General features: G+C 48.1%; 1 protein-coding gene across 1 annotated transcript in view; it reads right to left on the bottom strand.

Moving 5' to 3' along the window:
* Nucleotides 1-27,996, bottom strand: part of XXYLT1 (xyloside xylosyltransferase 1) — a 166,865-nt gene that overhangs the window by 110,466 nt on the left and 28,403 nt on the right. The window contains exon 2 of the mRNA XM_012640236.1: nucleotides 25,579-25,726. Within this exon, the coding sequence (XP_012495690.1) occupies nucleotides 25,579-25,726 (148 nt within the window). The remainder of the gene's footprint in view (nucleotides 1-25,578; nucleotides 25,727-27,996) is intronic.

Here is a 27,996-nt window from a genome sequence, read left to right as displayed (position 1 = left end):
AAATTTTTATACACCAAAAGAAACCAACAATAAAATGAACATAAGCAACAGACTGGGAGAAAAATATTTGCAAATCATATATCTGATAAAGTACTTGTATCTATGATTATATAAAGAATGCTTACAACTCAATGAGAAGACAAACAATTAATATATGGCAAAATATTTGAATAGATATTTCACCACGGAAAATATGCAAAGGGACTAACAAGCACATGAAAGATGCTTAACTGGACTAGTCTTTAGGAAATGTAAATTAAATGAGGTACCTTTATACACCCACCAGAATGGCTGGGATAAAAAGGCCAACAATAACAAGTGTTGGAGACGACGTGGAAAACGGTGCCCTCCTGCATTCATTACCAGAGGGAATGTAAATAGGCACAACCACTTGGGAAAACTGTGAAAACTTTTCTTAAAAAGTTAAACATAAATTTCCCATACAACCCAGCAATTCTACTCCTAGGAACCTACCCAAGGAATACGAGAATATATGTTCACACAGAGACATACATGTGAATGTTCATTACAGCATTATTCATAATTGCCCCAAACTGGAAACAATCCAAATGTCCATCAACTCACAAAAACATGAACAAAAGTGGTATATCCATACAGTGGAATATTATTCAATAAATTAAAAGGAATTAAACTACTGATACATGCTACAACATGGATAAGCCTCAAAAACATTATACTAAGTAAAGAACCCAGATGGAAAAGATTATATATTGTATGACTCCATTTACATGAAATTGCCAGAAAAGGGAAATTTATAGAGCCAGAAAACAGATCAGTGATTGCCCATGGCTAGGGTGGGAGCAGAGATTTAACTGCAAACAAGCACTGGGAACTTTTTGGAGTGATGGAAAGGTTCTAAAATTGGATTGTGGTGATGGTTGCACAACTCTATAATTTACTAAAACCACTGAATTGTGCATTTACAATGGGTGAATGTTATGGTATATAAACTGGATCTCAACAAAGCTGTTTTTTTAAAAAAAAAAAACAATGTCTGTGAAAATTCTTTTTAAACCATAAAATACAGCAGCTATTACAATGGTTGCTGATGTTAAATGCTATGTTGTCAGGCCTTTCCCAACGACAACCCTCCAACGATAAACTTAACTACAGTTCTCATAAGTGTCCTCGTGAATGAATTTATATATTGCACTTAGAAGAGTGCCTGGGTCTTAGTAAGCCTTATGCAAGTATTAGCTATTATTACAATCACCCTCAATGTCATTATTATTAAGACGACATGCATGTCTTGAAGTGCTCTGAGAAGGTAGTCCTGGGTCCCCCAGGAAGCCATCATCCTTCTCCAGAGTCCCTCAGGCAGCTTGAATTGTTCCTCTCAGGAGTCCCACTGACAAGTGGCCACAGCTCTTGCCTTGGTTAGAGCCTCTTTCAGCTTGAAAAAAAAAAAAAGGAATCTTTTTTCTATTTGCTCCTCTGTTCTTGGAACCGTCCAGATCCCTAGGGAAAGGCCATCCATGGCATGTACATGAAAGGGATTCATGAGTGAAAAGCTTTTGTGTCCTGGTCACTCAACCCTTGAAGTTTCCCCCTCTGCCACCCCCCAATGCCACTCACGTAGCTCTCCAGAAGAGCTCTGAGGGGCAGGGCAGCACTGTGCTGGGAACTGCCTTCCTGCACCCAGCTGGAGCCCCTTCAAGCAGGCCCGGCCCCTCTCAGGCAGGAGTTCAGCGACCCCAGCCACATCGGCGCGGGTCTAGGCGCAGTCTCGCAGCCATTAAGATATCCAGGGAGCTTCAAGGAGCCAGGGCATCATCAGGGACCTCTAAGCTACAGTACCCCTTTTTCCTCACTGGGATGACCTGGGGTGTGTCTGAAATTCTGCCTCGGTTTCCCTGCGTGGCACTGCTGTTCCCTCCAGGCGCCCAAGGTTGCAGCCTGGTTGCTCAGCTCACCTGCCACATCCTGTCTTCAGAAAGCTGAACGCTGTTCGCTATACAAGGGTCTGGGTGGGGGCAGCCATGAACAAGCACCCTTACCATTGGCCTCTCAAACCACCCAGGAGGCTGCCAAGCCCTCCAGGGCAGCGCTGTCCAACAGAAGTTTCTGCATTGATGGAAATGTCCCACATCTGTGCTATCCGATGCAGTAGCCACTAGTCACGTTTGACTATTGAGCACCTGAAATATGGCTAGTGTGACAGAGAAACCCAATTTTTACTTTTAATTAATTAAATATAAATGGCCATATGTGGCTAGTGGCTACCATGCCGGACAGCACAGCTCTAGAAACTGAATCCTGGCCTCGCAATCCCTCCGGGTGCTGCGGGCAGCAGAGTCGGGTGTTCCCTCAAGCCAAGCCACTCACCCTGCCCCGTTCCCCACAGCCCATGGGGTCCTGCCTCCTCCCATCCCTGCCAGCATCGCTACTGGACCAACAACCCTGACATATACAAATAGTCCCCCTGGGGCAACAGATGTGCCCACGGAGAGCTGAGCGCTGCTCCTGCAGGCTTTCAGCAACAGATCTTAGGGGGAGAAGCATAATGAAGGCAGGGCAGACAGAAAAAGAGACCACAGAGAGGAGTCAGGCCTGTGACGGAAACATAGGGAGGGAGGGATGAGGCCTCTGCCTTCTCTTTTTAAATCTGAATAAATAACGTAGTTGGAATTTTTTCATAATTTCCCCCACTACATTAAGAGTTGGGGCCCAACTGTGTAAAACAAAGAGAAAAGGGGATTCTTAACAAATGCTTTGTAGGAACCAAAATGCCAAAGCAATGAGGAATATTGGATGAGACGAGACTAAACCGGCTATAATTGGCAGCTAAGCAAGTCATTAATTGTCACTTCATGAAAATTTTTAAAAGGAGGTAGCACATTTGAGGACAGGCAGAGGAATTAGCAGAAGGAAAATCTTTTGTGTTGGGACTAGCATGTCCTTTTAAAAAGCCGGTATTGGTCAATTATCTCACAGCATAACCACCTTGGACTGAAAAAAATCAATATGCACTGAGGCAATTATTTTCTGCACCTCTTGGTCCTGAATTGGCAATGAGCTTTCAGGGCTCAATTAGCTTTTAACTTTAAACAATGGCAGATAGTCTCTATTTGCCTTTGAGATATTTATTTACAACAAAAATGCAACGTTATTGCAAATTGTTTTAGGGAATCTTAAGAGGACAGACTAAGTCAAATGTTAGTGGCATAATACTGAAATGTTACTTTGATGATTACCCTTGGGAAATATCATCCAGAAAGAAAAGCTATGTACCTTAAGATGTTCACAAACATCATTATACGGCATCATAAAATGGCAAAAAAATGAAACAATCTAAACAAATTAAAGTTCTGTAAAAAGGGAAACGGTTACATATCCACTGCACTCAGGTTCACAATTCTCTCTGCTCCAGTGAAGCTGCTTCTCAAGGTCACCAATAACCTCCACATTGCTAAATCCAGTCCTCATCCTGCTTACCTGTCATCAGCATTTGACACAGCTGATCACCTTCTCTCTGTTCACTTGACCTCTCTGTTCACTTGACCTCACACATTCCCCTAACTCAGACCAGGGGCTTACAGAAAAACAAATCCAGAGGCTTCCCGCTAAAGGCCCTGCAGGCATGAGGCTAGGGGACAGCCCATGTGGCTTCACCCACCAGTCACCCTCTGCACAAGCTGGAGAGAGGAGCTGACTTAAGCCACGCCTGGCTCACGTGCTAATCACAGGCTTTCTTCTCAGCTTTCCCTTATCCCTAAGATCGGAGTCGCAGAAGTGTGACTTACTCATAACAAAAGATAATCCAATAACCATTCAACTGGAGCTTGGGGATATAGTGTATATTAGGTTTACTCAATTCTATCTGGCTTGGATAATTAAAATTAAGGTGCATTTCCTGACTGTGGAGGAATGGTTGATGGAAATATCCCGGAAGTATGCTTGGGAAGGAAGGGATGCAAACTCCGGGGGCAATAATTGGCACAGGTGATTCATAAAAAGGATGAGTAACTCCAAGTAGGAAGCAGACTCCAAGAGAGGAGTCATGCAAAGTAGAACTTCTCTTCCTCCTCTCCCTGACCTTCAAAAAGGAGTAAACCAGGAACATTTCATCCTGGACGGCTAAGCCCCAAAAAAGGAGCTCTAGGCCATGTTGTATCCACAGTAAGAAAAGGCTCCTGGGTGGGTACAGTCAAGGGCGCAGGAGTCAGGAGAGCTGGGGTGTGGAAACCACCCAACCCAGCCACACCAACAAGAGCAACAACAGCAAACACTGATACAGCCCTCAGCGCCCTCAGGTTTCATCTAAGCACTTTACATACATTCATTCAATTCATCTTCACAAACTGATACTGTTGTTTTCGGCTACTAAACTGCAGAGCTGCATTCACGCCCCAGCAGTGTTGTTCTAGTGCCATTAGCTATTATGCAATACGTAACAAAATCTTTAAACATGAACACCTCTATCATCAAAGAAAAGTTCCATGGTGTTTACCAGATCACAGCATCCACAGTTCTTAGTAGCCAATGCAGGAAGTGACTGTTTCATCACAGGGAGCAAAATATCCCCTCCCCTCACCGCTAAGAACATTGATCACCATGAAAAATTCAGAAAAAAGCTACAGAGTCCTCCGATGGGAGCGCAAAAACCAATTCTCAAGTTAATAAGTAAATATTGGTAGGCATTTTGCCAAGAACACTGGAAAGAACAAACTTCTATAAAAAGCAGCTGATAGAGACTTGCTGCTTAGACGTAAATTGTGATCAACTGCATTACCAGGGACTGACACTAATCTGCAAACTGAATGAGGGGCTGGGATATGCGGCTGCTCTGCTGGGCCCCGGGAGTCAGCGCAGGACAGGAGCGAGCACGGCTCACAGGAGAGGAACCCAGACCAGACAACACAGCCTGCTTCCTCGGCCACTGGGTCAGGGTTCCCATAACCACCTCAAGAAGGAGGAACTTGAATTTTATCCAAAGCGCCTCAAAATAAAATTTGCACCTGTGTATACCCACATATAAAATTAATCATTTCAAACAAATCTTTTTGCCACCTTTGTAAAGGCCTAAAGCTAAAGAGTCTCACTTGGGGTCATCATCTGTCTCCTCTCAGGATTCCAGGTGCCCCGGTCCTGACACACCTGAGACTGCAGAGGTCCCCAGCCTTGCGGCAGACTCATGTTGGGCCTTAGGAAAGTCCCTGCCCTCCCCTGGATCACACGTGTTCATTGAAAATGAGAACATTAGACGTATGAGCCATGATGGCATTTCCCAAACTGGCGTGTGAGGAACACTGGTCTGTAAGTCCTTTAAGATAATAACATAAAAAGAAGTGTTCCATGGTCAAGTTAATTTGGGACCTGCTGGTTAGTGAAAGCTAAATAGATTTCCTAACTGTGGTTCTCCTCCAAGACTCCAGAATAATGGTGTACGCTGTGAATCTCCAAGAAGGGGATCAAACGCTTTTATGTTTCCACATATTTTTCTATCATTGTTTTTCCCATTTCCCATAAGGGTCTTCTCTAGAACATGCAGTCTAGGGAACACTGCTCTGCCAGACTTCCTTTGGAGTCAATGCTCTGGAAGGCCATGGAGCAGCTGGGGTAGGAGCCCAGATGCTGAAGCCATTCTGCCTGGGCTTAGACTCTGGCTCTAGCCCGGCCAGCTGGGTAACCTTGGCCACGTTATTTAACCTGCTTCCTTATCTATAAAATGGGATAAATGAGCGTACCCACTCCCAGGGGATAATTCGTCAAAGCACACCACATGTTTCACTGGTAGTGGTAGTGGAATTCCATTACTCCTCTGGAATCGAGCCTGGAAAATGCTTCTCCCAGTGTTTACTGAGAGACTTGCAACAGGATGTAGAACTCGCCTTTCATCACCAACTTGGCTCCTTCCAGGCAAGGGCTTTGGTGGCCAGCGCTCACTGACCTAAAATCAGTTGACTCATGTGAACACCCTCACGGACTCTGTAGGGCAGGAATCTAGGGCTACACTGCAACATGCAGAAAACCTGGAAACACCTGTCTAACATGGGCTGGGCAAAGGTATCAAACAGCTTTGGTCTATTCTGGCTTTACCAGTTTCTGCCAGTTTAATGGCCGCACGGTCACTGAGTACACAGAATTGTGGACCATGGGAAGGAAACCTGGGTTCTGGCCCATGGTCCAACATGAGCTCCAGGGTCCACTGTGCCCTTCTCTGGTCTTAGCCTTCCCACAAAATAATTTAGGAGTAAAGAAAACAAAGGTTCTCAATTGGAGATATATAACGAACTTATTCCGGGCACTTTTTTGGAAATAACCCTGTCCAAGCCCAACCCAGACCTGAGTCAAAAATCTTTATTTCTACTGTACATAAATTTTACCTCAACTGAAAAAAAATCTGTGAGTGTTGGAACCCCAGGCAAAGTATTTGAAAAAGCTCCCTGGGTGATTCTGATCCACCCTCCTATTCAGAGCCACTGGCCTGGATGATCACAAGCACCCCTTTCAGCATTTCTTACAAAAAGCCACTGGACTTCTGGGTTCCTTGGTGAAGAAGTGTTGAGCCCACTGCCTTTCAAATCAACAGTTAGACAAGGCCAAATCTCCTAAGAGTGCATGTTAGGAAGGGCCCTCAGTCCCAGCAGAGAGAGGTGCTCTACACATCCCAGGGTCCCCAGCACACTTTTAGCTCATCTGGTTCTGGGACAGTCCTTACTGCTGCCTAACTCTGGCCATCTCAACCCTCTGCCTTCAGGCTATCCCAACACATTCTCAAACCAGATACCAACAAAAGCAAACAGCAACTCTCTCAGACCCTCCTCCCAAATTCTATACTCACTTTACCCCAAAGCCCTATCTTGAGGCTATTCCTTACTGATGATCCCATCTCAGCCTCTCCGGATGCTGAAATTGTACTGGAATCTCAGGCTTCTCTTTGGCAAGGTGTGGGTTCACTCCAGTGGCTTTTCACACTTTTGCTGATGTCAGGTAGAACACCTATCCTAGTGGCCCCTCCAGACCCAAGTCCCAGTTGGGCTGATGTATACATTTCAGGGACTGCCTAAGTCTTACAGAACCTGACTGGCTAAGGAAAGGTATCATAACCTGAGGCCTAGAAGGACACAAAGCCTTGGCATTCTGATCAATTCCAAGTTTGGGGCCTACCTACTACTCTGCTCCTCCCCTCCGTCAGCACAGGTAACTGACAGCTAACTAACAACCAAGATCACAAAGGGATTGACAAAGGCCAACTTCAAACTTGGTCTCTGGAGCACCAAATCCCACTTTGCTCCAGTTGTCAGAACAAAGAACTCTAGAGACATTCTCCTCCAGTAACATAGAAACGAAATTCATAAACATGGAAAACTAACCCCAAAGTTAATAGACAATGGGATAAGGCAGAGATTACAAGCCTACCTTAAAGAAACCAATGGGTCCCTGGCCAACAAAAATTGGCAGTAACATGGTAGAATACATTAACAAATCTAAAAATGTGTCAACCAAAAGACAAAAAGAACCTCAAAAGCAAATACTCTCCAAGCATCATCCAGAGGAGGGGAAGACTTAGCCATGGCTTCAGAGCATTCTAGTTCCACTGCCCACTATCCTGTCCCTCTTTCTGCAAGTTTCTTCAGCTTTCACTCCCACAGGTAAAAACAGCTGAGTCTACCAGCAGCCCAAAAGATGAAAACCTGGGAATTCTAAGCACACTGTCAATTTGGGGTCCACAAGCCCAAGCTAACAGGGTATCCTGAGACTATCAGATCCATAGCACCCAGCCTTCTGTACCCACAGACATCCATGTGGGTTAACTTGAAAGAAGAGTTACTTTAGATGAAATCAGAGAACAAAGTAGGCCACAACTATTCTTAAGGGCAATAATAGTTAATTTCTCTATTAACACTACAATTTACAAAGCGTTTCACCATAAATCACAAGTAATGTTTTTCATAATCTTGGAGCAAAGAAGGCTTTTCTGGGTGTGATATAAAATCTAAAAGTCACAAAAGACAAGACTGATACATGAGACAGCACAAATTTTTTAAAAATCTTGACAGAAAAGAAAAAGTCAAAAGACAACAAACTGCAAAAAAACAAATGTTTTCAATGCATATCAGGGACAAAAATGCTTATTTCCTTAATAAATACAGAGCACTTTGAAATCAGTAAGAAAAAGTCAACAACTCAATAAAAAAATCAGCCAAGGTCATAAATAGTTCACAGAAAAGGAAATTCAGTGATTCTTATCATATGAAAGGAGATCCAATTTCATTCAAAATAAGAGAAAGAAAACTTAATATTCCATTGAGATATCATTTTTCATCTATCAAATTGGCAAAGATCAAATAGTGTGTTTACATTCTGAACTCGCCAGGATGTAGAGAAACAGACAGTCTCACTTATTTTGTGGAATACAAATGTGCATCAACACGATGGGGGACAATTTGGCAACATCTAACAAAATTAAAAATACGCATACCTTTAACTCAGCAATTTCATTCTAGGAATTTATCCAACAAATACACTGCATATGTATAAAATCACTTACAAACAAGATAGTAACTGCAGCACTGTTTTCAATTACAAAAATTAGAAATAATCTAAAATTCCATCAACAAGGGACTAGCTAAACAAATTAAATTACATACATTGAAATATTTTATAGCTATAAAAAGAATGAGGCACCCCTGTATACACTGATTTAGACCTATCAGCAAGATGTATTGTTAAGTGAAAAAAATAAGTTACAGGAACTATTCCAGAGTGTTGAGGACTTAGTAGCAGGGAGTGAGGGTAAGAAGGGAACTTATTTTCTCTGTATACCCTTTGATACTTTCTGAAAATTGTACCATGTGCATGTGGTTGAAAATAAGAACAAAAAAAAGGCCAAAAATAAATAAATACAAATGAGTTTCATCAATGTGGCAAATCTATAGGCATTGATAGCAAAAATGTCTATCATGTTATTAAGTGAAACAAAAGCAAGTTCAAGGTCAATACGTAGAGTTTAATTTAATTTATGTTAAAAAAAAAAACTTGTATGTTGGTATGTGTGTTTATAAATGCATAGAAAAAATGTCCAAAATGAAACACCAAATCTATTTATAGTGCTTAGTCATGAAGAGGGTAGAACTGAGGTAGGTAGGAAGAAATGTAGGAATTCATGTGTGCACTGGTTACCTTTAAAAATATGCACTTTAGGCCCGGCGCGGTGGCTCACGCCTGTAATCCTAGCACTCTGGGAGGCCGAGGCGGGTGGATTGTTTGAGCTCAGGAGTTCGAAACCAGCCTGAGCAAGAGGGAGACCCCGTCTCTACTAAAAATAGAAAAAAATTAATCGGACAACTAAAAATATATAGAAAAAAATTAGCCGGGCATGGTGGTGCATGCCTGTAGTCCCAGCTACTCAGGAGGCTGAGGCAGAAGGATTGCTTGAGCCCAGGAGTTTGAGGTTGCTGTGAGCTAGGCTGACACCACGGCACTCACTCTAGCCCGGGCAAAAGAGTGAGACTCTGTCTCAAAAAAAAAAATATGCACTTTAAAGATTTTTCTTAATTGACTGTAATTTTTTTGTTTTGGTTACTATACTTTTTTTTTTTTTTTTTTGAGACAGCATTTCCCTGTGTCACCCAGGCTAGAGTACAGTAGAGTCATCATAGCTCACAGCAAACTCAAACTCCTGGGCTCAAGCGATTCTCCTGTTTCAGCTTCCTGAGTAGCTGGGACTATAGGTGCATGCCACCATGCCTGGCTAATTTTTCTATTTTTTTGTAGAAACAGGGTCTTGCTCTTGCTCAGACTAGTCTCGAACTCCTGGCCTCAAGCGATCCTCCTGCCTCCACCTCGGCCTCCCAAAGTGCTAGGATTACAGATGTGAGCCACCACGCCTGGCCCTATGCTCTTCATTTCTAAAAGTTTTATTTGGTTCTTTTTCAAACATGCTGGGTCCCTTTTTATGTGCAAGAAAGTATCAGCAGTTCTTGCTCACTCCTCTGTCCTGCATTAACATGAACACTGTGCCAAGGACCCACCATTCCTGGGCCTTCAACGGCCCATCATTTGTTTAACTGAGTGGCTGGTACCCACCCTCCACTTCATGAAAACCCTTTTGGGGCCCTCATATCCTTCGAGAGAGCAGCAGACACAATCCCACCCGTAGGCCTGGGATTCACAGCAATGCAGAGGGGAACATGTGGCACCGGACAAACCCACAAAGGAAGTGAGTCTAACAAAATCAAAATCTCTTTCTCTAAAGACAAAGAACAGAGACCCAGCAACTACTCAGGCCTGTGATGTACGGTGCAAATGGCCTAACAGATGCATTCTCTGCACTGCGTTACTGTCTCTCTAACACGAGTTCTCTACAAAGTGTCTTTTGCATCAGCCTATTATTTATTCCTCACGGCCCCTCTCTGCGGTACACAGGACTGTCATCCTTGATGCTGATGGGGCCAGGTAACTGCTGTGCTTCTTGTCTGAGGTCACCAAGCAACTTGGGGACATTTTAGTCAAGTCAGCCCCTGGAACAGAGGCTGACACTATGTGGGGCACAGTCAACAACTCAGCAAACAAAAGGAAACGGCAGACGACCAACAAGGAAATTAGTCACATTAGACACAATGCGAGGGTGGAGGTAAGGAAAGCGCTTTTAAAAACCTTCATATTTTTGTTTCTAATAGAGATTGGAATTTGCCATACACCATATTATAGAAACCTGTCATCTTCTTAAGCAAATGTGGCATGGATCTGTGGCTAAAAGGCCAGCTCACATATACACACACACACAGCATCATCTCCATGCTCCGGTCAGAACAGCCAGCCACCCAGAGAGCTAGGAATGAATGACAAGGTGACCCAGAGGATCAATCTTAGCAGCTAGAGTGTGGCGCGGAAGCACGCCTGGTCTGTGGGCAGGGACTATGGTCTTCATGGGTGGCTCAGGCAATTTGAGTGTCTAACTACCTTCAACCCCTAATGTCCTTTAAAAGCCAAGCTGAATTTTAACACACTTTGCCTGAGGCAAAACCCTCAAGCCCTAGCTGCCCTGCAGAGTCCAGCCAGCCAGGGAATGCGGGGCGGACAGTTCATCAGTGTCTACAGTACTTCCCTAACAGTCTGTGACCGTTTCGGATACATCCACAAAAGGGAAGCACTAACAGACCCAGCTAGGGACAGTTTATAAAGCAGTTTCACATGTATCATTTCAGTCATGCGAGATGATCAGAGCATAAGTTTCCATCCCAGTTGGAAAGTCAGAAAAGAGAGGCAGAGGGAGAGAGGACCTGCGGTTGAAAGAGACTTGATAAACACTCGCACATTGCTTATGGGCATGTAGAATTGTACGGCCACTCTGGGGAAGTTTGGCAATGCCATATAAAACAAAACATAACTACCATAGACCCAGCTACTGTACCTTCAGGCATTTATGTTCATACAAAAACTTGTGCAAAAATGTCATAGCAGCTTTATTCACAATGGCCAAAAACTGGGAACAACCCAATGTCCTTAAATGGGTGAACAGTTAAGCAAACTGTGGTACGTCCCACATCCCTACCATGACTACTACTCAAAAATAAAAAGAATGAATTATTGATACATGAAACAACTGGAATGAATCTACTGAGAATTTTGTTCGGTGAAAAAAGGCCTATCCCAAAAAGTTACATACTCCATGGTTCCATTTATATAACATTTTGAAATGACAAAAGTATAGAAATGGAGGACAGATTAGTGGCCAAGGGTGGGGGTGGCTATAAAGGACAACACAAAGGACCCTGGTGGGGATGGAATAATGTTCCGTACCTGACTGCACTGATGTCAGTATCCTGGTTGTCATATTACAGTTTTGCAAGATGTCACCACTGGAGGAACGTGAGCAAAGGACCTCTGTATTCTTTCTTCCAACTACACGGTAATCTACAATTATCTCACAATTAGAAGTTTAATTTAAAAGGAAGAGAAAGAAAGACTCAAGAGTCAAGCAAGTGAAACATGTAGCCCTTGTCTGGATCCTGATTTGAATAAACCTATAAAAACACGTTTCTGAAACAACTGAAAAATGCAAACACTGCATGGATATTAGATAATAATGAGGCATTATCGTTGATTTTGTTAAATGTAATAGATAGTGTGTTTATAGAAAAAAGAGTACTTATCTGTCAGAGATACCTATCAAAATATTGAAGAATAAAGTCATAATATGATACCTGGTATTTGCTTCGAAATAACCCGGAGGGGGAAGACAGTGGGTGGGAGCAGAGGTAAAGTAAGGCAGGCCACGACTTGGTAGCTATTGCAGCTGGGTGAGCGGTGCACAGGAGCTCATTTATGCTCTCCTCTTTACCTGATGAATATTTGAAATTTTCCATAATAAAAATGCGGGGGGGAAGGACCCAGAGAGTTTAGTGCCTTGCCATCTAAGAGAAAGAGACAGGGCTTTGACCTGGATCTTCAGACTTTTTCACCACAGGCTAAGTCAGCCCTTTCTGGAAGAGCCGCTGAGGGCAGAGCCTCACAGCCTTTTGTAACAATCTCAGAAATGACAGGCCATCGCTTTTGCCATATTCTACTCATTAGAAGCAAGTCACTGAGTCTAGCCTACACTCAGGAAAGGGATCCTGCCGGGGCATGAATCCCAGGAGGCGGGAATCACTGAGGCCAACTCGGCATCTACAACACCCCCCAGTGGAGCTGGTATTCGTGTGCTACCCATTTCTTTCTTTCTTGTAAGACAGGTACTTGTGCATTTATGTAAATGCCTAATTCCCCCACTATAAAATGAAGCCGTGAGGGGAAAGCACATCTGATCCATGTCCTTTCCCCTCCCTCCTGTGCCTGCTCTGCATGTGAGGGCAGCACTCGCCCCACCTGCCCAGCTCCCTCACCCTTGCTGAAGAGGCAAGCCCAGGTGGGTGTGGTACCGCATGGTCCCACCTGCTGGGTCCCAGCTGACTGGACCAATGACAACAAAAAAATCAGCCTCGTGACCTATAGGCTGGCCAGATCGTTCTCTTTCAAGACCTGAAATGGAAAATACCAAGAGATGATGCCCGTTATGGGGAAGTGATAAGAAACCAAAACCCCACGCAAGCTTCAGTTCTGTGGGAACAGAAAAAAACACATTTTTACAAAGCAGTTGTAGAGAGGAGAAAATAGAGAAGTGCAGAGAGAAGCAATGATAGCACTGGAGAGAAAGAAAGTGGATCCCCCAAACAGGTCCCAGAGCTGCCCCAAGCTCCAGTTCTAGCCTCTCCCTCAGAATCCCTCTTGATGGAGCTCACTTGCGTCAGTCTCGCCTTCTCATAAGGGCGGGTGGTGGACGGGGAAGAACAGGACGGGCAGGGACCGAGAGCACCGAGAGCTCCCAGCACACCTGGCAGGAGGTCCGTGCGAGGTCGGCTACCAAACAATAATCGGTTCACTCCTATCCCAGGTGGTGGGAATCCGCCAAATTTCATAGGCCTATGATTAATGACCATAATGGACAAAACTTATTATGTCATAGATGATGCTTTAAAAAAAAACCAATATTGAGGGCAGGACAACAGCAGCTACGCCAGGGCCCTGCACTCTTCGCTGGAGAGGAGAGGCCGAGGATAAGAGCTGGGCAGCCTCTGGGCAGCAACAAGCGCAGCTGATGCCTCTGACTGATAGCCAGGAACGTGAAAGAGGATCTTGGAAAGTTAAAAGGCAGAATCTGGTGGAGGAGACCAAAGTGGGAGATGTGACTGCTCAACCAATCTGGCGACTATTTTCATCAGCTTAGAAAGAGATTCTGGCATTAAACTAGTGGAAAGTGGTCTCTGCCATGTTACTATTTTTAGCATTTTATGACAAACTGGCTCAGCTGTCCCTCTTCAGAACAAAAGAACTCCAATGCTTCCAAGTTGCTCCATAGGAGCTGCCAGAAAACAGTTTTCACTGAAGTCACTGGACGCATGTTTATAACCTTTGTTCAGTATTTATTCAGATGTTTTCACTCAGGCAAGTTCTTGAATATCTGTTTTTTCCTTTGCTTTTTTCAGACGAGAACTCGGGCACCTCACGCCACACTGAACCCTGGCAGCCGAGAGCATCACCAGCCACACCTGGAAATCAGAGTCCGATGCGCTTCCTTGAGGCTCAAGAAATGGCCCATCCAGAAATTCAGACTCGCGGTTGTGACTGACCCACAGGGAATATGCACACTCTGTGGCATTTATCAGAAGCTGCTGGGCTTCATCCCCAGATGGCTCTGTAATGGGCTTCAGAAAAAGGGCTGAGGCAGTGAGTGGGCTCTGTCATACTGAGGTGACCTCCAGAATAAAGTAGTTCAGGAGAAACTCCTAACAAAAATGTATTCATCTAATTCACTTGACAAATATTTGTCGAATGCCTGCTCTGTGCTTGGCAAGGTTCTAGGCATTGGGAACACAGCCGTAAATGAAACACACAACTTCCTGCCCTCATGGGGCTTACACCTCAGAGAGAGATCAATAGAAAAAGCAAAACGCATTCCGTAACCGATAACGATAAGCACCATGAACAAAAACACAGCAGCGCAGGGCCTGGGCACTCTGTGGGGGAGGAGGACAGGCTTATGCAGGATGGTCAGGGCAGGCCCCACTGAGGAGGTGGTGTCCCCACAAAGAGCTGAGGGGAGGGAGCCAGCCAAGGGACACCACTGGGGAGGGGCGGGGGGAAGGAGCAGAAGCTGGGGCAGCCAGGGTGCAGCGAGCAAGAGAACACGGAAGGAGCAGAAGCCTGGGCTGTCGCCAACCTGCAGCAGCTCCATCACAGCCTGCAGAGAGGGCTTCAGGCCCAGGGTCCACATGCAAATGCCTGCAGGCCTTGCAGGAAGACCAGAAACCAGCAGCTATGAGAACAGAACGGGCAGCTCGCAGGTAGGTATACTGCCGCTCAAAACCCCCATGAGGATGATAAAATGACCATGCTGCACATTCTCTATGGCCGGAGGCAGCCTGTCTGCACCCCTGTACCTTATCCAGACCCTCAGTCTACAGGTCAGGACCTGCCACATGGGGAGGGAAAGGCTTTGCCCTTGGGCTTGAGGAAAGGTGGTGACAGAGTTAAATTCTGGTCAGCAGCAACTGATGTGGCCTCCCAGGGCCACACAGAACAGGCCTGCTTCCCCTTTCGCAGCACAGCCCTTCAGAAGAGAGTGTGTCTTCCCTGGTGTTTAGGCCCACTTTCCCCAGGGATCAACAGCAAGCTCCCTCCGTCACTCTCTAGGTCACGCCGAACCCCGTCACTGGCCAGTGCTGCAAGCATGTTCCACCCACTGTGTGCCACCAGACACGCACCTGGGAAAGCCTTCCTAATGCATCTGGGTCCAAAGTAAACACCAGGCATACACAAAGCTATTTCAAATCCACTCAGGAAGTAGTCATGGTATAAACAACTAGTAAGTGAATAATAAAAATGTCACCCCCAACTGCATGCTCTACCAGCTGTGCTGCAGGGGTAGGAAAGACTACCAGAAAGCGCCTCTCTCTGAAAGTGGAGGCTTTCCTGCTCACACCCCCACCCAAGAGGGAGCGCTACCTAGAGCAATGTTATTTAGTTCTCTTATTTTACGGCAGCATTACTTTTTTTTTTGGAGACAGGGTCTTGCTTCATCACCAGGCTAGAGTGTGGCAGTGGCATCATCATAGCTCACAGCAACCTCAAACTCCTGGGCTCAAGCAATCCTCCTGCCTCAGCCTCCAGAGTGGCTGGGACCATAGGCTCTCACCACTGTTCCCAGCTACTTTATTTACTTTTTGTAAAGATGGGGTCTCCCTCTTGCTCAGGCTGATCTTGAACCCAGGAGTTTGAGACCAGCCTCAGCAACATAGCAAGACCTCATCTCTACTAAAAATACAAATTAACCAAGCATGGCAGCATATGCCTATAGTCCCAGCTACTTAGGAGGTTGAGGCAGGAGGATCGCTTGAGCCCAGGAATTTGAGGTTGCAGTGAGCTATGATGATGCCACTGCACTCTAGCCCAGGTGACAGATCAAGACCCTATCTCAAAAACAAAACAAAAAAAAAGCATTCTGTTGTTGATCATGTTTAAGAAATGCTGAGTTGCACAAAGTTAAACTTTTATTTACTGCAGCACTTATCAGAGCTTTAGATTTGCTGATATGTACTTGGCCGTCCAAAGTGGAAAAGTGCTAATATAATACTATCTCTTACAGAGCACTAGTGCCAGGCACTAGGACTCCTCACACACTCTCTATCAGTCCTCACCACAACCCCATGAGGTTCGTACAATCACTATCCATATTCTTCAAAGAATCTGTGGCTCAGAGAAGTTAGGCTGCTCCCTCAAGATCCGTGTTAGGAGTTAGGAGGGTATTAGGCAATACCAGATGTTATTTTGGCCAGAGAAGTTAGCGATAGCTCAGTGACCCCTCTTCCCAAGGGAGTTTCTGAGACATTTATACATAGGAGGAGCAACGGCACATGGGAAATTCAAGCACCTCTTTATTATCAGTTGGGATGCGACGAAGAACTCTCTGGTAAACCACGTTAGAGAATGTGGCTTAGGCTCAGTCTTAGCAGGACCTCACCCTCCTCCAGCCCAGCAAGCACGAAGGGTAGAGGAAAGAGAAGAAAACAGAGCCCTGCCCCCAACTCTGATCAGGTCAGCCCCATTTCAGCTCACTTTTCCTGACTCAGGACTAAGAGGAAAATTCCAGAAAGGAGGAAAGCCATGCTTGTGCATGTGACCTTCTTCTACCCAGTGACCATGCCCACTAGTGAGCAGGGTCCCGGAATCAGATTCTATTTCGCCCTCTGGAGCAGGATTGGGGGAAGGGGGGTCTCCCTCTCCCCTACATCAGACAGCCAGGACAGAAAGAGGCAGAGTGAGGACTTGCTCCCAGGCCTGCTGACCCCCTATGTCCACAGTAAACCACCAGAGCCTGTCTATCCTCAGGCCACCTCACCCCAAAGCAAGCGAAGGCCACAGGACTAACCATGGGAACCAGCACGTGCCACCAGCACTGTTCACAGCAAGGATCTCAGAGACAGGAAAACCATTTAAATGCAGCACGGAGGAGCTGAGGAGGCCCCTGGCATCTGCTTTCTCCTGGTATGGGGGAAGGGCTAGAGAGGAGGCCACCCTGGGATCTCCAACCCTGGCCCACCACTGCCCAGGTGCCAGAAGGCACACACACCCCCTTGCAGGACCCCTCCCACTGGGGACACGTCTGCCTCATGATGGCTAATTAAAATTGATTATAGAAGTTTCCAGATTTGGTTTCAGACGGAACAAAGTAATGAAGTTCTATGAGCCAGCCTTAAAAGCCGGCTCTGTTTTATGAAATTGATATGAAAGAACAGCAGAGAATACTAAAGACCTCCCATGGTGGTGAGTAAAAGTACAAAAAGCACAGAACAAAGAAATCGAAACTGAATATGGTTTTTACCACATTTGTCGAATTTTACTTAGGGAAAAAAAAAGATCGAATTTTAAAGGCTTTCTGCGAAAGGCCACACACTGATCTCGGCGTTTCAGGGCATGAATGAATGAATGAGTGAGTGAGTGAGAGCTGCCAATCTGGGACTTCCCATGTGGGTTCCGCCCCGTGCAGGCCTGCAGCACCGCCCCACTCCTCCCACAGCCCTGCGCCGCCTCTCCCACCCACACCACTGACCAAAGTGGGCCCAGGAATGTCCTCATAGGAGTCCAGTCATCTGCCTGCAGCCTCAGGACAGCAAGGCCCCTGTGACAGGCGCTGAATAAAGACTCAGGCTGGTGGCACCCATGACGCTGGCGTAGGGCGCTGGGAGCAGGACCAGGCCACCCCAGCCTCCTGGCTCTGCCATTCTGTCCTGCAATGGCGAGCATCACGCTAGGCTTCAAGAGGTTCCCCTGGGCACAGGAGGCTCAGGCCCCAAATCCTACGTCTTCAGGGATTTTACAACAGGTTGTAATTGCCTCATCTTTTCACCCACAGAGATCTCAGGAAACATGAGCAGGCTAGGGCTGGTGGCGGTAATCATCACGCGTGGTGACTGCAGATTTCAGGAACCCTGATTCTGGGAGTGGGTGGGAGAGGTCGGGGCAGCATTTTTAGCTGCATTACTCCATTTCTGGCTCACACAACCCTGAGAAGGCGGCGGGTCAGAGATGGCCATCTTCACCTGCGGGGCAAAAGGTGACATGTCTTGCAGAGAATTTCCCTTAAAAGCTCCTTCCAAAAGGCAAAAGTGGGTGGTCTAAGAGTCTGCAAATAACTCTAGCCCCACTCCCTTTGGTCCATGCTTGGAGGCACGACTCATCATCGCCACCGAAACAGCTCACGACAATCACGGGGCACTCAAGATGTGCCAGGCACAGTGCTAAGTGCTGTTCTGGGCATCACGTGTAGTCAGTCCTATAATGTCCCATCTTACAGACGAGGAGACTGAGATCCAGCGAGGAGACAAGCTAGCACTTAGGCTGTCTACCATGCTCCAGGCACTGTCCTAAGCCCGTTACATATACTAACTCATTTAACTCTCGTAACAACCCCATGAGATGTGAAAGGTTGTTATCTCCATTTTATAAATGAGAAGACCAAGGCATAGAGAAATTGAGTAATTTGGCCAGAGTCTCACAGCTAGTCAGTGATGGGGCTGCCATGGACCCCAGGCACGCTGGCTCCAGAGCCCACGCTCTTAGCGGCTGCACCATATGGCCTCTTTAAGTAACTTCCCAAGGTTGCGAAGCCAGTGAGTCACGGGGCTGCACTTTGCACCCAGCTCTGTCCCATGCAGAGCCCAAACCCCTGATCTCTCTGACATCCCCACTCTCCCTCCGGCTATGCCTGGCTGACTTGGCATTGCCTGCAGACATGGAGATCAAGGGACACTCAGACTCGGCCATGTACCGACCATGCAGTAAAACGAGGCCTAGCATCTGGAATGGTGAGGCCGTCCTTCAGAATTTCTGGGCTCCCACAGCACACGGATGGTGCCACTTGCAAGGGGGCAGACGCTACCAGCAGGAGGCATGGGATGGGCCTCAGTGGCGGACATGTGCCCTTTAGAAGTGACTGTGCACATTCTTCAGGTGTGGACCACGTGCACATAGTGACCTCCTTCCAAAGCGTTTGGTATGGAAAGCGGGGAAAAGAGTAACTTCACAGTGGAGAAACCCGACCCCTCAGCCAGGTGCTCAAGGTCAACGTCGACAGTGATAAATCACACACCCTTGATATGCTGTCATGTATTTTTGATATGAGGTGATGAAAATGGCACTTTACCTCTGTGGTCTTCCTCCCCAAAACCCATCACCCCAGTCTAATGATGAGAAGGACATCAGACAATCCTAACTGGAGGACACTTTGTAAAATACCTGACCGGTACTTCTCAAAACTGTAAAGGTCATCAGAAACAAGGCAAGTCGGAGAAATGACACCGGCAAGAGAAGCCTATGGAGACACAACAACCAAAAGTTACGTGGTGTCTTGGGAGGGATCCTGGTACAAGAAAAGGACCTTAGGTTGCAACTAAGGAAATCTGAAAAAAAATGTGGAATTCAGTGAATAACAATATGTCCATATTGGTTTATTAATTGTAACAAATGTACCACCTCTCTGGGCAGGGTACCCAACCCAGCGCAGCTCTTTCCTCCTAACTGGGTACTGGTTTTCTCCTGGTAGCAAGTGGGAGAAACAGTGACTGGTGACCTGGGGGGTTTCTGGGCAGCTGAAGGGGTTCCTAGGCATCCACACTTGGGAACCGCTGCTTTAGGGGCATCTGACCTGACGCAACACGAGCATGCAGCAATAATAATAAATCATCAGCATGTCACTGTTCGCTGAAAACTTTCCCACACTGACCTCTCCTCACAACAGCCCTGGAACCAAGGTAGAAAAGGCAAAACCATTCCCACTCAAAAATATAAAAGCCAAGGCTGGAGAGGGGTACAGCGTGAGGAAACTGAGCTCCGACGCCTCTACCATGCCCACTGCTCCTCCTCACATTGGGCAAAAGCTCTGCTCTTTCTCTAGGATTGTGTGGTCTGTGTCCACTTTCTCTCCTTGTTTAAGCTTTGCCTCACTTGGGGTAAAATTGGGGTTCCTCTGCTCACCCCAAAGCACCAGACCTAGGGCTCAGGCACAGCTGGCCTCCAATTTTGGTTGATTGACTCTAGGGCAAACAGAGAGAAGCTTCTACAAATGCTAACCGCCTACACTGTCTCAGAGGCCAGGCCTGGACACTTGAGCAACACGGCTGGGCCAGTCCTCAGCCCAGACCAGGCAGGGCCAGGGGCAAGTCTTGGTGCACCAGGGAGAACACCCATCTGTGGCAGCACAGCTGGGAGATGGGCCTGGGGCCTGGTCCCTGCTCAGTCAGGCCCTCTCTGCCCTGCTCTGCCCGGCTCACTGTCCCCTCTGCCTGAACCACTCTCTACCCCCTATTTCCACATAATGAAACTTTATCCACCCTGCAAAGCCCACCTCAAGTGCCACCTCCTCCATGAAACCTTCCTCCTTCCTGCCAAATGCCTGTGACTTGTCCTCTTCTGAAACCCTCAGCATTGTGTGGCTCTTCACGGCATTAGCCCTAATTGCTGGACCACACCACCTGAGCCACCTGACATAAGTCCATGCAGCAGCAGCCCAGCAAACATCTCTGAGACACCCAGAGTGGCCAGCGCCATGTCATGCAAGCAGCAGTCCTTGGCAAAGGCTGTCTATTGACAAAGGGTTTACCACAGGACGGTAGAGCCTTCCATAGTACATGGGGGCACTGGAAAGTTCCTGGTCCCTCTGGCCAGCCTAAGGCAGGGAGCCTGCCTTCCCTGTCCAGGGGAGCCCACCACAGTCACAGACCATGAAACGTAGCACAGCCCATGTCGTTAGCCGGAGCCAAGAGCTGCTCGAGCCATGTGACACAGCAGAGGGAAGCTGGCAGTCCCGGAGGAGCTGCTCTCCACTCCCTCCAGCTCCAGGGGGGCAAAAAGTGTTCCCTTTTCCATTGCTTAAGATGCTTCCAATGGTAACAGGCTGAACACCATGGACAGGAGAAGACAAAAGCCCCATGAACATGAGTGAGGAGCAGAGAGGGGCTGTGTGTGTGTGGAGGGTGTACAGGCAAGAAAGTGTGACTACGGGACCGGGCAGTCAGCTACATATGACCCTTTGAACAAACAATGAAGATTTGACAAGATCTGACAACAAACAAACAAGATTTGACCAAAATCAGAGCCAACGTGTCCTGCCTGGCAGGGCCCCTTCATTCCTCCTGAAGCCCTCGTTCTGCAGACGTGGTTCCAGGCGGTGCTGCTCGATGGGGACCATCAGAGGCAATGCCCAGTGCTGGCTACCCCAACCCGGTCCCAGACAGGCCCCCTCTGCAGGGCAACAGCAGGGGCCAAGAAGAGGGCGAGGAGGCCACACTCTGTGAGTTGCAAAGGGCTACAAGGGTACAAGAGGCTGAGCACCCCGGCCTGGACATCAGAATGGGCACAGGCCCCAGGATCAGAACCCTGAATTCCCGAACTCAGAGGGGTGCCAAGCCTCTAGCTACTCACTTCCCTCTCCTGTCAAGTGGGGGAAGCAACTGTCTCGAAGCTCTTATGTGGCTGCCTGAGGTCCATGTGAAAGATCAGACACCAACGGGCTTGGAAAACTACATCGGATCTCACCCGTGCGAGCTGACGACACTGGCTGGACGTTGACAGGTGACATGCCTTGGCTTTGTAAGGACCACCTCTGGCCCAGTAAAGCTACGCTTGGGGAGTATCATAAAGAAAGACTTCTAATCAGAGAGAATAATCATTATGCATGTGACAAGCATCTAGCTAGCTGAGAACAGGGAAATGATAAAGTGATAAAATGATAAAGTTTCATCTACTCCATGGAATTATTCGAAAAATTTTCAAAGACTATAATTACACAGAAAATGGTGATGTGTGCCATTATCTACAGAAATCACCACACAGCTTCACTTGTACCATTTCTTTCATTTTTCTGTTGAAATGAAGGCTCAATTTCATATCTTGATATATAAAAATGACTCGTTGATTTGAATATACCACATAATTCCTACTTTGACTAAATTTTTAAAAAGCTACATGTTGGGAATATGCTAGAAGAAGATAAACAATTAACAGTGATGATGTTTATACAGTAGCAAAGAGATAACTTTTTTCTATTTTAATGTCATTTTCAGATATTCTTTTATGAATAACTGTTACTTTTAAAATAGAAAAAGAAGTAAACATTTTAAAAGTAGTTTAGGCACAGAAGGGTGACACTTATGCTACAGGAGAGGGGAGAGGAGGTTAAGCCACAGAAATAATCGGGATTTCTGGGGCAAACAGCAGACAGGCCCTCGTGAGACACAACTCCGAGGGGCACAGGCCTGTCTGACCCAGCCTTCCTGGGTAGGAGCAGGCTCCATTCTCACTTTCCTGGAGAAAAAAACGGATGCCATGAAAGCAGCGAAATGGCCAAAGTAACAAAGATACAGCAATTACACTAGAACAAAACCATCAACCACAGCACAAAGCAATAGTCATCTCTAGGATTAAAAAAAAAAAAATCAATACAAAAAAGGCAGCAATAAAGAATGAAGACAAACTCAAGACAGCACTAATGATGACTGGAAATAAAGTGTCCCTCCGAAAATGGCAGGAATTCCAAGTGATCTGCCCCGTAGGAACTCCGAGAGGCTGCCAAGCACCATGCGGCAGCAGCCAGACTTCCTGGCAGAACACGCCCCAGACACCACAGGATCCACAAGGACTGCTCGTTTTATTTTACGACTATCAGATTTTAGTAACTCCCAATAACTCTTTTCTTAGGAAGCAGATCTTGGGCATATGTAAAAATAAACCTCTGGAAGCACATTATCATTCGCCTAAAGAACCCAAGAAACCACTGGGTGTTTGGGTCTGCCCAAGGCACATCTAAAACAACGGCTTCCCCACCTCCTGACACAGCCCCTCAGAGGGCCGGGGGCCATGCCTGGAGGGACCCAATGATCTAATCCATCTGCTGCATCCACTGCAAAGCTCCCACAGAAGCTTTTTCTCTGCAGACATCGCCCCCCTGAGCTATGCCAAGCTATCGGGCAGGGCTACATCAGAGGGCCAGAGCACCCTCCTGGAGCGATTCTCACTGCGGAAAAGCTGGAGGAGAGGCAGCCGGAGCCCAGCTCTTGTCATCTGTCCTGCACAATTCACTGCCTGGCTCTCCTATAGCTGTGAAGCAGCAGTATCTTCTCTTCCCTGGCAAACCACAAGGAGCCGTATTTCACCTCCGTCGGGCACCCCATATCATAACCTGACCTAGAGTTCATCACAAGTCAGCAGGGACCTGCTAGCTGACAGAGAGAGAGAGGCGAGGGAGGTCAGGCACGCCTCCCCCAGGACACGCCTCCCGTGTCCTTTGGCAGTTCCTCAGCCACGGCATTTCATTCAAGGCCAATCATGCAAGCGCAACAATAGGACTGGTCAGGCCCCAAAGGCCCATCTTGTTGAGTCATTTCAAACTTGTTTAGCCATGGAACCCTTTGATCAAATAGATCCTATGCCAAAGCCTGATATACAGAGCAGATCAAGACAGATGGCCAGGAGTGGGGTGGGGGTGGGAGAGAGACGTGGGATGAGGGTAGAACTCCTCTATCCTGGCTCCCAGGAACTATAGAAACCCCTGGGGCTGTGGTCCCCAACTCCTGGTCTGAGGTCTGTTAGGAACCAGGCCGAACAGCGGGAGATGAGTGGTGGGAAGGCGAGTGAGCGAAGCTTCATCTGTATTTGCAGCTGCGCCCCATCACTCGCATCACCACCTGAGCTCCGCCTCCTGTCGGATCAGCGGCAGTATTAGATTCTCAACAGAGCGCAAACCCTATTATAAACCGTGCATGCGAGGGATCTAGGCTGCATGCTCCTTATGAGAATCTAATTCCTGATGATCTGAAGTGGAGCTGAGGCAGTGATGCTAGCCCTGGGGAGGCTGCAAATATAGATTATCATTAGCAGAGAGGTTTGACTGTACAATAAATGTAATGAGCTTGAATCATCCTGAAACCTTCCCACCCCTGCCCTGGTCCATGGAAAAATTGTCTTCCATGAAACCAGTCCCTGGTGCCAAAAAGGTCGGGGACTGCTGCCCTAGGGATTCCCATCAGCCCTGGGCTCTTCAGAATGCAAGCTGAAACAGCTCACTGGTGCAGGGAGCAGTCCTTCATTTTACAGGTGGGGAAACTGAGGCCAAGAGAGACCAAGTGGCTCAGCCAAAGGCACATGAGTGGTTAGTGGCAGAGCTGAGACCAGCACCCACATCTGTCTTCCCCTCCAACGTCTAAAAGAGAACCAGCTCTCCTCCAGTGTGAGCTGCCCACAGCTCCTGCACGGTGCCCGCCCAGCGAGGTCACATATGGGCCCCCTGAAGGGGCAGATGTAACTGCTGTTTGTAGAAGTGGGCCTCCATGCCAGGCAGACCTGGGTTCACACCCCAGCTCTGCCACTTAAGCGGCTGTGTAACCCTGGCAGGTTACGAAAGTCCTCAGTCAGCGCCACCTGTAACGGGATGGGTGGGAGGGCCTGGTGAACCAACAGAGCTGCTCCTGGCTCGCTGCAAAGGGTCCCAAATGCAAGCGCTTCTGCCTGTGCCCTTCGGCGAGCTCATCTTCTCTCTCCCTCAAGCTCCTGCTCAGTGAAGCCCCCCGAGCCCTTGCCTTCAACTAAGAGAACACTCAGAGGCCTCCATGGTGCTGGAACTTGTCCGTGGAGACAAAGAGCCAGCCTGAGTGGGCGGCCTGCTTTTCCCTGGAGTAGGACAACCTGCCGATGGGAAGCGAGCTTCAACTTTCAACTCCGAGTTCCTGGTTCACCAGGCCCCTCCTCTTTCAATTCTGGCCTGCTGGGCCGGAACAGCAGGCCTCCCCCAAATGGCCTGGCTGTCTCCTGGGCTATCAGGGCCTGCCTGGTCTGGAAACCATTTGGATAACAGCCACAGTTCAGGTAATTGCTACCCCAAGGCCCCAAACACCCCTTCTCACCCCTAAGAGGCTCAGGTCATGGTCCACTGTGGCCAGAAACTGGACAGTATCCACAGCTCCAGACCAATCAGGGGTCACTGGGAGGAGAAGCCAGAAGCCAGGACATGCCACAGCTGCACCTCTCCTTTCCCGGCGGGACAGAAGACCAAAAAAGCCTTTTAATTGTGCATCAGAGTTTCACAAAAAAGTCCTACTTGGTCATAATTTGTACCTTTCACATCTATATTTGATATTTTAAAATTGGGTAAGTACAGGTTCGAACTAGAAAGAATGGGATCACAAATTTTGATGGAGAATCATCTAGTACAACCTGCCATTTTTCAAATGAGCAAACTAAGCCTGTCAGGGCGCAGGCAAGGGGGAGAGCCGGGAGGAAGCCACGCTGAGAGGCGCACACTGCACAACTCACACTGTCCTCGTAAACACAACCCAGGGCCCTGCGCCTGCTTCTCTGTGCGGGAAGCTCTGTGGCACACAGGGCTGGGCTGGCTCCCTCGCCGTCTCCTTCACGCTGCAGGGGAGCTCTTCCCTCTGACACAGGCACCAGCGGTGTGGAGCCAGGGAAATGGATACAAAAGCTAAACGTGCAGAAGCTATTGCTCCTGGGAGCCCAGGTTACCTTTGGGCATGATCTGATGCATGGCGATCGAGAGGAAGAAGATGGAGTCGCTGTAGTAGGTCCCCGAGCCGGCACTGAAGTGCTTCTGCATGGCCTCCACGATGGGGAAGAGCTTGTCCGTCAGCACAGCGACATCGTGGAAGATGACCTGCAGCAGGGCGCAAGAAAACCACAGGACTCAGCACGTCAGCTCTTGCCCTGAGCTCAAGACCCAGTGCACACCTGGGCCAGGGAGCAGAGGCAGACAGCGCCTCTCCAGGGCCCCTGAGCAGGGGACGAGGGTGGGGGCGGCAACGGAGAGTCAGGGAAACGAGGAATGATGGTGAGTCAGGGTCCAGGCTGCGCAGAGGCTGGCTGTGGGGACAGGGACAGCCTGGCGTGAGGTGTGCAGGTATGCTGTGGGGGTGCACGGCAGAAGAGGAGCGGGAGGGAGGAAGGGAGCAGGCACAGTCTCCAGTCTGCTTTCTGCTCTGGAACTTCAAGCTGGGCCACGCGGAAGGTAGAAACCATGTTAAATTGTCATGTCCTGGAACTCAGGATCTTCGGCATGTCTGGGTGGCTCCAGGCATCACCAGGCATCGCCACCCCCCGGTGGCCACTACATGTGTCCACAGGCCAGGCAGGCGCCCCAGCTCCACCTCCCTCATCCGAGAGTGGGAAAGTGAGAGGATCTGGTCCCTGGAAAATGGAACCCGGAAAATGCTCAGTGCGGCAGGAAACTCATCCTCCCTCTCAAACAGCCTTTCTCGAGTGTCCCAGACACTCTGGGGGTGCTGAGAAGTGAGAAGGATAAGGAATAACCAGGTACCATTTTCCTCAGCGCCCTCAGAAGTCTAGAGGTGCCCCCAGCGGCTGCTTGGAGCTTTGCGGTTTACAAAACACTCACACACATACAGATCCCCAGGACCCCAGGGAGGCAGATGTCACCGTCACAGCCTCCGAAGAACGAACAAACGAGAGAGCAGACGCTCGGCGAGGCCATGCGCACCCAAAGTCACACAGCTAATAAGGGCAGTCAGACCCGGCCCTGGGTCCCGACTGCCAGGCCCACATCTTTCCACCACAATCACATCCTTGTTCCTTAACAGTGGCCAACAGAGGAGGGAGACATCGCCATTAGAGTAGACAAGAGTGCTAACGGGCCCTGGTCAGTTTTCCTCGTCAGACACTATTCCAGAAGCTCAGAAGTGTAGCCCCCGCCCCACGAGCTGCTCACATGTGTCTTGCGAGTCTTTCCTGTTGCTCCACCTGCCGCCACAGAGTCTAGGTCACTCCCCTGCACAGAAAAGCCCCCAAAACAAGAACCCCCGCCGTCCCCCCCCCCCCCTCCTCCTCCTCCTCCTGCTTCCTGCCCCTAAGAGCTCTGCAAGTGACCGCCCCCGCACCCCCCACCCTGGTAGCTTCAGGACAGGACAAGCCTGCCGGGTTGCCACCTGGGGCCCAACCACTACCACACCTGCTCTGAAGAACCCACCCGAACATGTACCAGCAGCAAAAGGTGAAGCTGTGAGAACCCCCTGACTGGCCTGTTGACGCTGTCACTGGCCCTGCCTCAGGGAGACAGGACAGGTGTGGGCCGTCCCCAAGAAGCTCTCCAACAGGCGGGCTCTGCCTGTCACTTACCTCTGCCCTTTCCCCCAACCCTCCCGCCCAGTCCCACCCTGTCTGCTCTCCCCAGTTTGGGCTCTGCTTTTGGCCTGGATTTCCCTTATTTCTCATATTTCTTATATACATATCTCTTACTATCTTATTTCTCTTTAACCTACATTTATTTCTCTTAGCTCATGTAAGCCTTGCTTTTGTCCTTAGCTTTTATTAAATGTCTAAAACACTATTAAACTTAAGGAAACTTTTATCTGGCATTGGTCCTCATCATTCCATAAAACGTGTTTTATGTAACTCTTTAAATCTTTTCTCTCTTTATAAAAGCCTTTTAAAAACTTCTTGACATTTCTCTTCTAATGTACTGTTTTCCTTTTTCCTTTTTTCTGGCTGCTTTTTTTCTTTTTTGTAGCCTCTCAGCCTCAGAGAATCCAGATCAGTTCCTACTACTTCCCAACACAAATCCCAAATTAAGTCTCTCACCCCCCACACCCCTGCTCCCTCCAGCCCCTGCCCCTGTACTTCCCTGACAGGTTTCCCCACCTCCTGCCTCACCCCCCTCCAAAGAGCCTCTGTTGTACCTCTGGAGTCATTTCCAAATATACAAATTCATCTCTCTCTCTCCTTGGCTTCACAACCTCCGGTGGCCCCTCCTTGCCCTCAGCTACAATCTAAATTTCCAGGGCTCCGGTGACCTCTCCTGCCCTGCGCTCCTCTTGGGAATAGGCAGAACTGAGCCAGGCAGCCCCTCTCCTGCCAGCCACAGCTGTATGTCCTTGTATATCTGCACTTGCTCTTCCCACCGTCTGCAACTCC

This window comes from Propithecus coquereli, unplaced genomic scaffold (genome assembly GCF_000956105.1).
Source record: "Propithecus coquereli isolate 6110/MARCELLA unplaced genomic scaffold, Pcoq_1.0 Scaffold10, whole genome shotgun sequence".
Classification (NCBI taxonomy): Eukaryota; Metazoa; Chordata; class Mammalia; order Primates; family Indriidae; genus Propithecus; species Propithecus coquereli.
The sequence above is the reverse complement of the archived record's forward strand: the minus strand, read 5'-3'. Positions and strand labels throughout refer to the sequence as shown.